A 15605-nucleotide genomic window follows, 5' to 3' on the forward strand; every position below is an offset into this window, starting at 1 on the left:
CGCTTAACTGTATTGCCGAAACTATGTTGGAACGCACGGCGCGAGTGTTTGGAACGCATCGCGCATGCGCAGTACGCAATTTCTGGCGGCAACGTCACTTCCGTAGCATCCTGTGATAGGCAGCAAAATGTGACACTACACCAGCCCGACTGAGAAGGCGGAAGTTGTAATGATTATGCGACGGAAGTTCGCGCTGTGGATTGTGGGTGAAAGATGGCGCCGCCCATGTAGAGTTGTCAGTGAAGGGAGGACAGAGGAACAGCGATGCCGAAGTACTACGAAGATAAGGAGGAGGATAGTCACCCCTGTGCGGGGTCGAAGGAGGATCTGAAGAGCTGCCTGCTGCAGAGCGCCTGTGTGCTGCAGGTGGGCCTCTCTCTTTATAACCTCCCTCCTATGTCAGAGCTGTATATCTCTATATATGTAGTATAGAGCTCCAACATTGTATTTGGGATTTCCACAAGTCACAATAGGGCCCCATGTACACAGCCATGTTGGCTTGCTGGCCTGCAGTGTCAAGCAAAAGTTTGGAGGAAGCCCGAGCTCATCTCTAGTCTTTATCATTTGAGATGTCCACATTGGGGGGATGCAAGGGAGGCTGGGGGGAGCTCGTCACAGAGTGCATCAGGGTAAAGAAAAACCGTCTGCCTTTAGAGTCACTTTCTTCTCCTGCCTAGGACTACGTGTCTCATGAGACATTTCTCTCCACACATTCAAAAGTCCTCAGAAACTTACTGACATGTATCTAATCTTAAAATAGATTCAACAGTTGAGACCAGGATCTAAAGAATAGATACAGAATCTAAAAATAGATCAAACAGTTTAGATCAGGATCTAAAACTAGATCTTGGATCTAATAATAGAACAGTTGAGACCAGGATCTAAAAATAGATCAAACAGTTTAGATAAGGATTTAAAACTAGATCTTGGATCTAATAATAGAAAGAACAGTTGAGACCAGGATCTAAAAGTAGATTGAACGGTTGAGACAAAGATCTAAGGATAGAAGATCCGGGATCTAGACCTATATTGAACATGTCTGTTAATAAAAAAAATAAATAAATTGAATAGCTGAGACCTGGATCTAGCATCTAAAAATTAGGGCTGAAACAACTAATCGATTAATCGACAACTAATCGATTATGAAATTAATCGATTACTATTTTCATAATCGATTAATCGGCCCGTAACAAAATGGTGTTAAAGTTAATGAGTCTGATGATATTTACCAGATTGACCCTTTAATAGTATATACACTATATCTCTCCTCTAATAGTATATACACTATATCTCTCCTCTAATAGTATATACACTATATCTCTCCTCTAATGTTGTATATACACTATATCTCTCCAATAATAGTATATACACTATATCTCTTCTAATGGTATATATAGTATATCTCTTCTAATGGTATATATAGTATATCTCTCCTCTAATAGTATATACAGTATATCCCCTCTAATAGTATATACAGTATCTCGCCTCTAAAAGTATACAGTATATAGCCTATAATAGTATATACAGTATATCTCTCCTATAATAGTATATACAGTATATCTCTCCTATAATAGTATATACAGTATATCTCTCCTCTAATAGTATATACAGTATATATCCTCTAATAGTATATACAGTATATATCCTCTAATAGTATATACAGTATATCTTCAATAGTATATACGGTATATCTCCTCTAATATTAGATACAGTATATATCCCCTCTAATATATACAGTATATCTCTTCTGTCATTCTCAGAGTGGATTAGATATTTTGCTCCCTAACCATATAGTTGACTATTTATATTTACCACTGCATATAGAGATATTTAAGAATAAATTGCCTTTTTTTTAAACTTTACATATTAACTAAATTATACACCATGCTTTTTTTTTTAAGGCTATTAACCGATTAATCGATTAATCGAAACAATAATCGGTCAATTAATCGATTTATGAAAATAATCGTTAGTTGCAGCCCTACTAAAAATTGATCGAACAGTTGAGATGAGAATCTAAGAATAGATCAAATATTTGAGACTAGGATCTAAAAACAGATCAAACTGTTGAGACTAGGGCTGTAAGTAGCGATTGTTTTCATTTATCAGTTGGCCGGATATTGTTTTGATTATTCAGATCAAAAAAAGTGTTGTGTGCAATATAATTAAAATGTAACGTGTAAAATATATATTCTTGAATATTTGTATGCAGTGATAAATATAAATAACCAGCTGTATGGAAAAAAAAATGTAGGCTATACAGGGTATTTTAAATGGGTGTCAGACCTGAAGCTACATGAAGGGTGGGGGATATATATCTTTTTATATTAAAGCAGTAGCACATTTACATATAATGCATAATATTGGTTAGCTTTTACTGTAAATTTAAATGTAATGCCTTCATTTACCTCCAGTCTATTAGACTTCAGCTTCTCTGGGTTTAGACGCTGATGTTCCTTGCACAGAACTCTTAAAGTGATTTGTAAATGTTGGAATAAAAAAAACAAAAACAAACAAACATGTCATACTTGCCTTGATTTTACACAGAGCAGCCCCCATCCTCCTCTTCTGGGGTCCCCTGCCGGTGCTCCTGGCTCCTTGTGCATTCAGAGTGCACACATAGGAAGCCCCATAGCAACCCATGTAGGCTCAATTCTTATCTGCATTGTGTGCTTGGCCCTGCCCCCTGCATCCTCCTTACAGCATCTGAGTCCTGTGAGGAGGAAAAGAGAGGATCCCTGCTGCTCCTGGGTTCAGCGCTGGTTTGAGATTGTGACCAGGTAAGTAAACAGGGGAGGCTCTGGGGGAGCTGGTCACAGAAGGTTTTTTGTACCCTAATGCAGAGAATGCGTTAAGGTAAAAAAACCTTCTGCTTTTAGAATCACTTTAAATCGCTTTCTCCTTCCCAGGACTATATGTCCTACAAGACATTGATTCTCACACATTCACAAGTTCTCAGGCACTCAAGGCTCGATTTACACTGCTGCGACTAAGGTTCCGACTGGTGGGGCCTCAAGTCGTGTGACATGTGAAATCCCACGTTAATCAATGAGCGTTGTCTTAATTAGCATTACCGAATTTGCTCAGACTTCAGAAAAAGTCTGATAGAAGGCAACTTCTATCTGGCTTTTATTCTCTTTTATTCTATACTCCTATCAAAGTAATACTCAAGTCGCCAGGAAGTCGCCTGCCAAAGTTGCACAATTTTCAGGTTGCTGCAGTGTGAACCAAACCTTACTGACGTTTATGGACTATATACTGAGCTGTATGTCTGTTGCATTGTCTATACTGACGTGTGTGAATGGTGTACTGAGCTGTATGTCTGCTGCACTGTGTATACATGTATGTCAGTATGTCATAGGTCAGTATGTATGTCAGTATACACAGTGCAGCACACGTACATCTCAGTAAAATGTTCATACTGACATATAAACAAATAATGCATTCTGTATGCAGGCCAACTCATTGGCTGTCCAACTAATCGATAATAGAATTTGTTGCCAACTATTTTTATTATCGATTTATAGTCGATTTGTTGTTTTGGCCCTAGTTCTGTGAATGGATAGGGGCAGAGACAACCAGTGCTGTTTGTTGTACATGGAGCACAACTACAGCAGGATGGGTAGCTGTAAACCTGAAAATGATTGTGCTTGGAGTTGGACTTTTAAATGTATTCATGTATTATAAGGTATATGTGTTTAACGTGACCATTGTTGTTTTCTTGTGCAGGAAGGAAAGACACCCAAGGAGTGTTTAAAAGAAGGCCACTGCAAACCTCTGCAAATCAGCTTTTTTGAGTGTAAAAGATCAGTTGTAAGTCCACTTGTATATGTAAATACTGCAGTGATACTTGGCCAACTGTGACTACTTCATTAAAGCGGTTGTATGCCCTTAAAAAAAAAAACCTGGAAGGCAAAGGCATAATGAGCTAATATGCACAGCATACTAGCGCATAGAGTTGCATGATTAATCGTTAAGAATCAAGATCGCGATTCTTTCCCCCTCGCAATCTCAACAAAGCATTTTCCCTGATTCTATGCAGAGTTCTCTGCTCAAGCTGACACCTGTCGAAAAAAAAAAAAAAAAAAAAAATACACAGGCAGTCTGCCAAATTTCATAACATTCCTCAGATGCTGAGCTAACTATAAACATTGTAACGCTTTGTTCTCTAGATCAAAGGAATGAACTTGAGGGAAGTTTAACCACTTAAATAAATAAACCAGACTTTAAAACCCCTTTTTCCAAAACGACTTTCAGGACAGCCACCCGAGAGATCTTGGCTCCACCTCCCAAAGGAAACACCTCCTCCATCAGAGCTTTTCAAGGGAAGCCTCCACGCAGCCTCCTCAGTTTTTTGTGTTTCCTCCAACCAGGAGGAACACCTCCGGTGGGAACCACAATCTCTCGGGTGGTCCTGAGGGTAGGTTCTCACCTGTGCTTTTTTCTTAGAAAGCTGGTCCTCCCATCTGCCTCCCAGTGGGGATGGTCCCATGGGCTCTCCTTCCCCCTTCAGTACTCGGGGAGAGCCAGTATGTCGGAAGTCCTGTGCCCCTGTTTTTTTCCATCAGAGTGGCGGCCGCAGCCTTCGGATTACCCGCGCTGCATTGCGGGAGAAGCGGTCGCCATCTTCCAGGTGGCCAGTAGAGTCTTAGGCTGCGTCCTTCGGGAAAGGGGCTGGACTTCCGGTGCCGCGCTGCGTCATTTCCTGGCACTGTAACGCAGGGGGAGAGAGGAGGACCAACTGGTGCCTTATTTCTGGCTCCGGTCGGTGCAGCGGCAATTTTGAATCCGGGACCGGCCATGGTATGTCTGTTAGCCAGCGATGGAGAGCGATACAGACAAGGGGGCAAGCCAAGGCACCAGCAAGGTTAAGGTAGGAGCAGTGCTCTGAATAGCCCGGATCCTATGCTCCTGTGGGGGGGGGGGAAGTGATCACCCTTTCCCCACCCCTTGCTGAGTGTTACAGTGGTGGAAGTTTAAGGGGTGTCGGCTTGCTAGGGCACTGGGAAATGGTGTGTTTTTTCCTTAGTTGCACCTGGGTGATAGCTGCATTTTGTTTGCAGAAATAAATAGCGTGTTTTTTTTTTTCCTTGTCTCTTTCTGTTTGTTTAGGCAAAAAGTGCTGCCCAACCAGTTAAGAGAAGATGTCCTGTCTGCAAGGAAAAACTTAGTGAAACCTGGACCAAAACGCTTTGTGCATCTTGTATCGCAAGCCTGGTTAGGGAGGAATCCCCGTCCTTGTGTGCTGACTTAATTTCAACCATTAAGGATGAGCTTAAGGCTACTGTTCAGGCATTCAGGTCTAATCTATCGGACGAGCCTGGAACGTTGGGAGAGCCTAGCAGTCTTCCTTGGAACCTCAAGGGTGTTCTCAGTTGCTGACGGGGAGGGTTGTCTCAGGACACCTCGCGGGATTCATTTTCACTGGCCTCAGAGGAGTCTGACTCAGAAGAAGAGGAAGCTTCAGAAGCAACTTCCAAGTACAAATTATCATTGAAAGAAGTGGGAGGCCTCCTTAAAGTGATATATGCCACTTTAGGTATTGAGGAAGAGAAGAAAGAGCTCTCCCTACATGATCGCATGTATGCTGGGCTAGGGAATTCCAGATCTCGCACCTTCCCGGTGCATTCCCTGGTGTCTGACGTGATCGAGAGAGTGGTTGGAGACTGAGAAGAAACCTTTTTTTCTCCAGAGCACACAGGAGGAGGTTTCCTTTTGAAGATAACCCAGACCTAGTTTGGAACAAGGCCCCAAAGTTACTCGCCTTCTCTCAGGTCTCAAAATCGACAGATCTAGACTTTGAAGATATGGGCACGTTAAAAGAACCCATGGATAAGAAGATGGATCTCCTTCTAAAAAGATCCTGGCAGTCGGTGATGATGAATTTGAAACCGGCCATGGCAACAACCTGTGTGGCAAGAAATCTGGATCATTGGGTTAACCAGTTGAAATCTCATATTTTAGCTGATTCCCCAAAGCAGGAGATTTTGGATTCCTTTGCTACTCTCTCAGCAGCAATTGCGTACATTGCTGATGCTTTGGCTGAGTCTGTCCGCATGACAGCCAGGTCAGCCGCCCTGACTAACTCTGTTAGGAGGGCTTTGTGGCTGAAAACCTGGCTAGGGGATGTGGCCTCAAAAAATAAGCTATGCAGCATTCCTTTTGCGGGGGATTTGTAGTTTGGCTCAGAATTAGAATCTATTCTGGACCGAACGGCGGATAGGAAAAAATCCTTTCCAGTAAAGAAAAAAACGGCGCAGACGCAGAGACATTTTTTTCGGAGTTCCAAGGGACAAGCCGAGGAAAGGACGCAAAACAGGAGGCAGCCTTGGGCGGTACAGAAGCCCAAGGGTAAAGGGGGAGTTCTCCTCAATCCTCCTGCGTTCGCCACAAAGCCACAATGACTCACACGTCAGAGTGGGAGGGAGACTTCAAGAGTTTCTCCCTCAGTGGGGGGCCATTGCTTAGAATCAGTTCATTTTGAGGATGATTTCCCGCGTTTACAAAATGGAGTTTACGGAGATCCCCCCTCAAAGGTTCCTGTTCACAAATGTTCCCAGAGATCCAGTCAAGGCCCTCGCTATGAAGTCCCTCATTCAGGATCTGATGTTTCAGGGGGTCATTGTGGCGGTCCCAATAGGGGAACTGGGTCAGGGATTTTATTCCCATGTGTTCCTGGTCCGAAAGCCTTCGGGAAGGTTCCTACTCATCTTGAACCTCAAAGGGGCTGAACAAGTCTGTGCGGTACGAGAAGTTTCGGATATACTCAATTTTTTCTGTAAGAAACCTCCTGAATCAGGGGTGCTATATGGCATCCATAGATTTGCAGGATGCTTATCTCCATGTCCTGATTTGGGTCGGGTCTCAGAGATACTTGAGGTTGGCATTAAAGGAAGGGAGCAAGGTTGTTCGCCTCCAGTTCAGAGCCCTCCCGATCGGCCTGTCATCATCCCAGAGAGTGTTCACCAAAATTATGGCCGAAGCTTTAGCTCCCCTCCGCCTGGAGGGAATCTTGGTGATTCCCTATCTAGATGATCTGTTATTTTTCGCCCAGACCAGGGAGGGTTTGCGGAAAGATATGGACTTGGCCCTATTACAAATGCAGCAAAAAACATTCTGGCATCTTCCTCCAAGACAAGATCTCCTCCGGCAGGGCCCTCTCATCCATCAAGATCTAGTGAAGCTAAGGCTCACGGCCTGGCTTCTGAGGAGCAGCTCTTGAAGAGAAAAGGGTTCTCAGATAGGTTGCTGGCTACCCTGTTGTCCAGTAGGAGGAAAGTCACCAGGGCAATATATTTCAAATATTTGAAGGTGCTCATCTCTTGGTGCAAGACTTCGGCTAGATCACTGAGACAAATTGCTTCAATTTTGGAATTCCTACAAGAAGGGGCAGATAATAAGTTCGCAATCAGCACCCTCAAGGTGCAGGTGGCCACTCTAGGGGTTTTCTTAGAGAAAGGTTCTTTAGAGCTCTTTCTCGATCTAGGCCTGTTGTATCTAAAAGCTGCCCAGGCTAGGACCTGTCTACTGTTCTGCAGGCCCTGACCAAGGATCCATTCGAACCTATTGTTTCAGCCTCCCTGAGATGGATTACATTAAAAACTGTTTTTTTAGTGGCCATTACTTCAGCTCGCAGAGTCAGTGAGTTGCAGGCTTTGTCAATCAGGGAGCCGTTCCTTTTTGTTTTTCCGGACAGGATAGTCCTTAAAATGGATTCAAATTTTTTGCCCAAAGTGGCGTCAATTCAAAATCGATCTCTGGAGATAATTCTCCCTACATTCAGCTCTAATCCATCGGGTAAGAAGGAAGAAGAATTCCATACCTTGAATGTTAAGAGGGCAGTTCCAAGTTATTTAGAAGCCACTAAAGACTTTAGACATACGGATGCACTGTTTATTTTGTTTTCCGGTAGTAAAAAGGGAAAGCAAGCTTCCAAAGGGACCATAGCCAGATGGCTGAGGATGGCAATTTCGGAAGCCTTTCTGTGCTGGCCAGAGGAGTCCAGTGAGTGTCTGGGCTCATTCCACAAGGACTACAACGGTGAGTTGGGCAGAGAAAGCTGGTACCACCCCCAAACAGATATGTAAGGCTACTACCTGGTCAAGTCTGACAATATTTGCCCGCCATTATAGATTAGATCTCATGACGGCTGGGGATCAGGCTTTTGGAAGGAAAGTCTTGCAGGCTGTTGTCCCGCCCTGAATGGAGTAAGTCTCGGTAATCCTCTTGGGTGGCTGTCCTGAAAGACGTTTTGGAAAATTCAAGTTAGACTTACCGGTAACTTGTTTTCCAGTAGACTTTAAGGACAGCAGTAACCCGCCCTGTTTTTGTTAATTGCTGTAATACTATGATATAATTGTCACTTATGTGTTGCAGCAGGGGTTGGAGAGTCTCTACAAACAACTGAGAAGGCTGCGTGGAGGCTTCCCTTAAAAAGCTCTGATGGAGGAGGTGTTTCCTTTGGGAGGTGAAGCCATGATCTCTCGGGTGGCTGTCCTGAAAGTCTACTGGAAAACAAGTTACCGGTAAGTCCAACTTGAATTATTTTAAATAACAAACATATCATACTTGCCTCCTCTGTGCAAGGTTTTTGCACAGAGTGGCCCCAAACCTCCTCTTCTAGGGTCCCTCTGTTGTGCTCCTGGCTCCTCCTCTTCTCGAGTACCTTGATGGAGAAGAGCTTTCCTTGGGGCACTCGTGCGGGCATGCTCCCATGTCCTTCTGCTACGTCCATTGACACAGACAACAGCACCTGGCTCCTGCGTCATTTTAATTAGATTGACAGCAGCAGGAGCCTATGGCTCCCGCTGCTATCAATCTATCCAATGAGGACCAGAGACACTGCAGCTGGTGTGCTCGTTCTTGTCGCTGGATAGACCGGGTTCAGGTAAGTAAAAGGGGGGGCTCTGGGGGACAGCTGCTGCACAGGAGTTTTTCCACCTTAATGCATAGAATGCATTAGGGTGAAAAACCCTGAGGGTTCACAACCCCTTTTTAAAGGCCTTTTTTTTATTTTTGACACTTGTTGGATTCAAGTTAAAATCCTTATTTTTTGCTAGAAAATTACTGAACCCCAAAACAGTGTATATTTTTTTTAGCAGAGACCCTAGAGAATAAAATGGTGGTTGTTAATAATATTTTATGTCACGCTGTATTTGCCCAGCAGTCTTTCAATTCCATTTTTCTTTTGTAAAAAAAAATACTCTTTAATGAATAAAGAAAAAAAAAAAAAAAAACTAAACGGTAAAGTTAGCACATTTTTTGTGTATAATGTCAAAGCTGGTTTTATGCCGCGAGAATCTTGACAGAATCGTGATCTTAATTCTAAGCATAAAAATAGTGATTCTCATTTTTCCCAGAATCGTGCAGCTCTACCAGCGCATTATGAAATGCTTACCTTAGAACGAAGCGCCCGGACCGCCTCCCAGTCACCGCTGAGGAAGCTGACATGTTCCCTCAGCACTTCTGGGTTTGCGGCTCCAGCGATGTGAGTGGCATGCGCACAGGAGTACTTTGTTCCGGCAGCATCTTAGAATACAATAGCCTGGCAGTGGAGATTTGACCTTCTGCACTGTTAGCTTACAGGCTATGGCTAGCTGAAAGCCTGGTACACACTATGAGTCTTGGTTTTTGTTCAACCCAACGGGTTGAACTGAAAAAAACTGACAGCTCCTGGTCTGATCCACTGTACTAACTATTCTGAAGTTTGTACAGCGATCTCCCCTACTAAGCTTTTGTGCTCTGACAGGGGGATGCCCCCGCCCCCCCCACCAGAACAGTCAGATCAGTCATTGGCGGAGAGCACTGATTGGGAGACAGTGTGCTGCTGATTTTCCAGCATGCTCATCTGACAGAAGCCAGCCAAACTTACGTTTTTTGGACAGAGTGCCATAAACACGGGCCGAATATCAGACTTTTTTTTTTTTTTTTTTTTTTTTAACCGGCCAATGTCTCCCGACATTCGGCCTGTGTGTACGGGGCTTTAATTTGTTGTTCAGGTTAAACTAACAACATATAACTCCCATATGGGAATACTGAGTGAAGCATAAAGGGAATCTTTTCAGATGACTGATCTGATCTGATCTGTTATCAACTAAAAAATGTTTTGGCATAGCATGGCTAAGCTATGTCTAGTCTAATGTTAGATTGTAATGTTGAATTGACTTTAGCCGTGTTAAATGTTTCTCTGTACAGCACAGGCACAATTGAGAGTGATTTTTAAATGGCATCAAAAATTACTCTGCAATAGCAGCACAACTTGAAGTTTTTTTCTGCATTGTCTTATTCTGCTATTTATGGACTTGAGATTGTTCAAAATGGTTTGCAGTGTATAATTAGGGGACAGATGTAAGGACAGTTTTTTTTAAAACATATTAAAATGCAGTGAACCACCCAAGCTTGAAATCTTAAACCGTTTGTTAGGACAGATAGTACATATCTAGTTCACAAAGGATAATGAAGATCTGTGAGCACAGAAAGCTAGGTAGGATTTTTACACCAAAAGGTAAGCAGCAGTTTTTTTAATGTGTGGGGTTTTTTATTATTTATTTTTTTTTTTTTCAGTTTTGCTATGTAATAAGGAAATGAGTAACAAATATAACGTGTTATCCCAGTTTAGCTGTAAAAGTGGAACTATACTAGGGGAGATTTACTTAACGGTAAACTGGTGTACGGAGAATCTGATGCAGCTGTGCATAGTAACCAATTGGCTTTTAGGTTCCGTTCACATCTAGGCATCCTGGATCATGGGCGGAATAGCCGCAATTCTGCCCGCGATTCTGAATCACGGCAAATCGTGGGACACCCTTTGCGATCCCCATCACCTCCAATGGCATCCTGATTGCTGTGCGATTTTGCCACTATTGTCGCGTGACCAATCGCGGTGAAAAAAGAATTGTGGTATGATTTGACCTGCATTCCAGGATGCCTAGATGTGAACGCAGCCTTATTGTCATTGTTTATTTGAACAAGCTGAAGTTGGAAGCTAGTTGCTACGCACAGTAAATCTCCCCCACAGTGTTGCAGTGCAGGTGCAATATATTATTGCGTTTTTAGTGGCCTTCAGAATAAATGTCAGTGCAATGAACTTCGCTGCAAAATATTCATTTTGGTAAATTTCCCATTTTACTGCGTGCTAATGCAGCACATTGGTATGAATGGACCCTTAGGGAATTGGGACTCATTTATACTTGTGGGAGGGGGTTAAAAACACAAGGTTAAGCCACGGTTTTAATGTCCCTCAACAACCCCCTTTAAGTTACATCAAGGCAGCAAAAATTACCCCCGCCGTCACACGCGCACCAACGTGTTTTAAATAACCAAATGTACAGTGCCTTGTGTAAGTTTTCACTCACCTAGCTTTTTTCCTGTTTTGTTGCGTTAGAACCTGGAATTACAATGGGTTTTTGGGGATTTGTACCATGTCATGTACACAACATGCCTATGACTATACAAAATATTAAAACAGATTTTCTTTAAGAATTGCCCTATATATCGTTTTATTTTTTGACCTGAAAGGTAAAGACATAATGTGCTAGCAGATACTCCCTGACAGGTAGACTCCATGAACTACCACAGCGCCTTGGTAATTAGTTGAAAATTACAAGCCAACAGCCGCAAAGGCTGTCAGGACTTGTAGATTGCCATTAGCAGAGGACTGTGTTGTGTTTTTTTTTTTTCTTTTTTAATTTTATTTATTGCGACAGCTAGCGGGAGAATATCCCCACTACCTTTCAGAGCAGGGGCCAGTCTATTAGTAACATGATACAAATGTGAACTTGTCTTTTAAATCCTCCCATGCTCTATTCAAAATGAAAAAAAAGTTTTGCCTATAGTTCTACTTTAAGACCGGGGAATCTTGAAACAACAAAAACAACAGAAGGGCACAAAGGCCTAGTGCATTACTGGCAACACTTTATAATAAAATTATTAAAACCAAGTGAGTGCATACTCGCGGGAGCCAAAGGTAAAACCAATGTAGTACAAAAACCCAGGGAACAGAGTGGTCTTCCAAATGGTGAAATTACCATGGTCCTAACATGAGTCAGACTAAAAGTTAATCCGTTTTGAGGGACATGTCCTCTTCTTCAGAGCAAAACTACTCCTGAATCAGTCATGTCTTTTTAAAGAAGACATGACTGTTATTTTGTCGTAGATGTAGGTATGCACAATTATTTATTTTTGGATCCAGGTGTTTCCTTATGTGGTATGGAGTTCCCACTATGAGTAACATTAATAATGGAAATTATATGAAAATATCACTGTAGGGATGGACCGATGTGCTGCGGGTCCAGGGACCTCACCTCAGAGCTCATTCCTTATTAATTTATTTTATGTGTCCATTAGTCTATGGGGAATGTTAGTTTTCATATATTCTTATTCTATCTTTATTTTTTTACTTTATAATAATGGTTTTATTTATTTGGTCCCTCCCTTTTTTTTTTTTTTTTTGTATAAGAGACTATTTAGTAGTGTATTCGACCATCTATTTTTTCAGGGTCTCGTTTGGTAGGTGGATTTGCCCCGTTCTTGTTTGGCGCACTCGGTAGACAACAGGGCAATAAGTGCAGTTTCTTTTTTATTTTATGGAGTCAATCCAAGTTTGTGTCTTTTTATATGTACATATACTATACATCAGGTGGTTTTGAGTCCTTGATTGACTTGCAAGTTTCCTCCTGTTTAGGCTTCTGCATTATGGCCTCCTAGTTTTTCCCCTAGTTTTTGGAGAACTTTAGAAGTATTGGAGCTGCTTACTGTCCGATGAAAGAGTACCGGTGATGTAATTCCCATGCTGACCTCCCAGTTTCTGGGTATCAGGCAGACCTGCTTTCCAGGGCCTGACAGCATGGGCTTCAATGCTTCTGAGAGCGCAGGAGATGATCACCTTGAGCACATACATCAGAGTGATCACATCAAAGCCTATAAGTGCGTTTTTCCTGATATGGTCTATATCAGGGCTCGACAAAACCCGGGCACCAGGTCGCATTTGCGACTAGATTTAGCGACCTGGCGCCTGGGGCAGCACAGCTGGGGGTATCCTGTCTCCGTGGACCCCCCCGGCGTGATCGCGTCGGACCGCGCCACCGACGGCCGGTAATTGAGCCCCCGTCTTTGAGGCCTTCTGCGATCCTATGGTTCCTTCTGGAATCAAGTGCCCTCTTGTGGTGGCCGTTGGAATGACAACCAGCAATGCTAATGGAGCTTCCCCTGCCTGCCAGCCTATCTCCTTCCCTTTACTTAGAATAAAAAATATAGATTATGTTTAGGAGTTCTAACACCCTAGAGAATAAAATGGTGGTCGTTGCAATACTGTCTGTCACACCGTATTTGCACAGCGGACTTACAAGCGCACTTTTTTGGGGAAAAATAATTTATTTAATAAAAAAAAAATAAGAACAGTAAACTTAGCCGAATTCTTTTTTTTATTGTGAAAGATAATGTTACGCCGAGTAAATCGATACCCAACATGTCATGCTTCAAAATTGCGCCCGCTCATGGAATGGCGACAAACTTTTACCCTTTAAAATCTCCATAGGCGACATTTAAAAAATTCTACAGGTTGAACCTTTTAAGTTACAGAGGAGGTCTAGAATTATTGCTCTCACTCTTCCGATCGCAGCGATACCTCACATGTGTGGTTTGAAAACTGCTTTCATATGTGTTCGCTTCTGCACGCAAGCTTGGCAGGACAGGGCGCGTTAAAAAAAATTTTTTTCTTATTTTAACTTTTATTTTTATTTTTTTCACTGTTCTTTTAAAAAAAAAAAAAAAAAAAGTGTGTCACTTTTATTCCAAATACAAGGAATGTAAAAATCCCTTGTAATAGAAAAAAGCATGACAGGTCCTCTTATATATGAGATCTGGGGTCAGAGAGACCTCACATCTCATATTTACACTAAAATGCAATTTTAAAAAAAAATTGGTCATTTGAAAAAAATAAAATAAAAATTTTTGTCCCTCTAAGAGCTATGGGCAATGACTTGGAGACAGGTGGGGGGGCTATCTTCCCCTCACTCGTCTCCATGTCAGACCAGGGACAGGTCGCCGTCACGGACCTGGCTCCTAACTTTTTTTTTTTTAGCTGGCTCCTAGATTCCAAGCAAATTTGTCAACCCCTGCTCTATATACTGAACGGGGATTTTATGCTGTAATGCTAAACGGTGAAGATGCTGTGGTGTTGTCACTTACATAATTGGGAAGCTGTGATGAATTTGTGATGTGTGGTATGTTGGTACTAGAAGTAAAATAATTTGCACCATGGGGGAGAGCCTGAAATATTAAGGGGTTGCAAGTAAATATAATGTTTGGATTATTTGAGCACTCCAGAGGTTAGCGCTTAGGGGCGGTGTACATTGTTCCTTCCTTTTCCTGAGTGCTTTCACGCTGGAGCTGTGCTCTTACAGGATGTTAAAAAAAATGCCTGCAAGCAGCATCTTTGAATAAAATCAATGGGGCCGCGTGGCTATGCTGCCGGCATAGCGATGCTGCAGCAGCGCTTTGCGGTGGTTTTAACCCTTTCTCGGCCACTAGCAGGGGTAAATGCCCCGCTAGTGGCCGAATAGCGATGCGAAATTGATGGTAAAGCGCCGCTAATATTAGCGGTTCTTTACCGGCGAAGCACCCACCACCCATGTGTGAATGGGGCCTTAAAGTCATAGGCATTTAGTGCACATCACATGGTACAAAGTTCCAAAAAAATCTATTTTAATTCCAGATTGAAATGCAATAAACAGGAAAAACACCAAGGCGGTGAATCCTTTTTCAAGGCATGTTTTTCAAGCCTCACTTTTGAAAATTCATTGTTTTATTTCCATCAGCAATTTAGTTTGTTTACTGCATTTTTTTATTTTTTTTTATTTAACTACTGGAACAACTGCTTAGTTATGTATTAGAAAGAAAAAAGATATATATTTTGTTTGATTTTATCTCTTTGCTAATCTTGTATACAGTCCTGAAATATATTTTTTATGTTTTTATTCTTAGCTGGACAACAGAGCACGTTTTCGAGGGAGAAAAGGTTACTGAGATGCTGAAGATGCATTTGTCTGATTAACAGCCACACTCTACTACGTGCTGAGATCATGAACTATGTTGTGTCTAGTAGGGGGTGGGCACAGTACAGTAACTTCTGTTTCTTTTTTTTTTCTTCTGTTCTCATTAAAATTCCACACAGTGGTAAAAAAAATTTAAATGTTGCAGTGTTTGATAAAAGGAAACTATATGTGGTAAATAAAATACATTGTTGGGAATATTTTGTTTGCAGTAGACATCTAATTTATATTTTTGAGATGTTTAAGTGATGAATATATTAAATTGATTTTAATTTGTTGTTTGTGCCTTATGTTTTATTTTATATACCTCAGTATAGATATACAGTATCTCACAAAAGTGAGTACACCCCTCACATTTATGTAAATATTTTATTCTATCTTTTCATGTGACAACACTGAAGAAATTACACTTTGCTACAATGTAAAGTAGTGAGTGTACAGCTTGTATAACAGTGTATTGGGCCCAAAGTGTCAATATTTTGTGTGGCCACCATTCTTTTCCAGCACTGCCTTAACCCTCTTGGGCATTAAGTTCACCAGAGCTTCACAGGTTGC

The 15605-nt window shown here is 42.0% G+C and overlaps 1 protein-coding gene across 1 annotated transcript; it reads left to right on the forward strand.

The window, feature by feature from the left end:
• Positions 1-174: 174 nt before the first annotated feature.
• Positions 175-15327, forward strand: COA5 (cytochrome c oxidase assembly factor 5). The gene is made up of 3 exons (XM_077482751.1): positions 175-366; positions 3730-3813; positions 14983-15327. Exons 1-3 carry the CDS (start codon positions 265-267, stop codon positions 15022-15024), a joined length of 228 nt encoding a protein of 75 aa, XP_077338877.1. The 5' UTR covers positions 175-264; the 3' UTR covers positions 15025-15327.
• The last annotated feature ends 278 nt before the right edge of the window (positions 15328-15605 follow it).

Source organism: Lithobates pipiens, unplaced genomic scaffold (assembly GCF_037356315.1).
Source record: "Lithobates pipiens isolate NorthernLeopardFrog02 unplaced genomic scaffold, aLitPip1_a1.2 Scaffold_16, whole genome shotgun sequence".
Classification (NCBI taxonomy): Eukaryota; Metazoa; Chordata; class Amphibia; order Anura; family Ranidae; genus Lithobates; species Lithobates pipiens.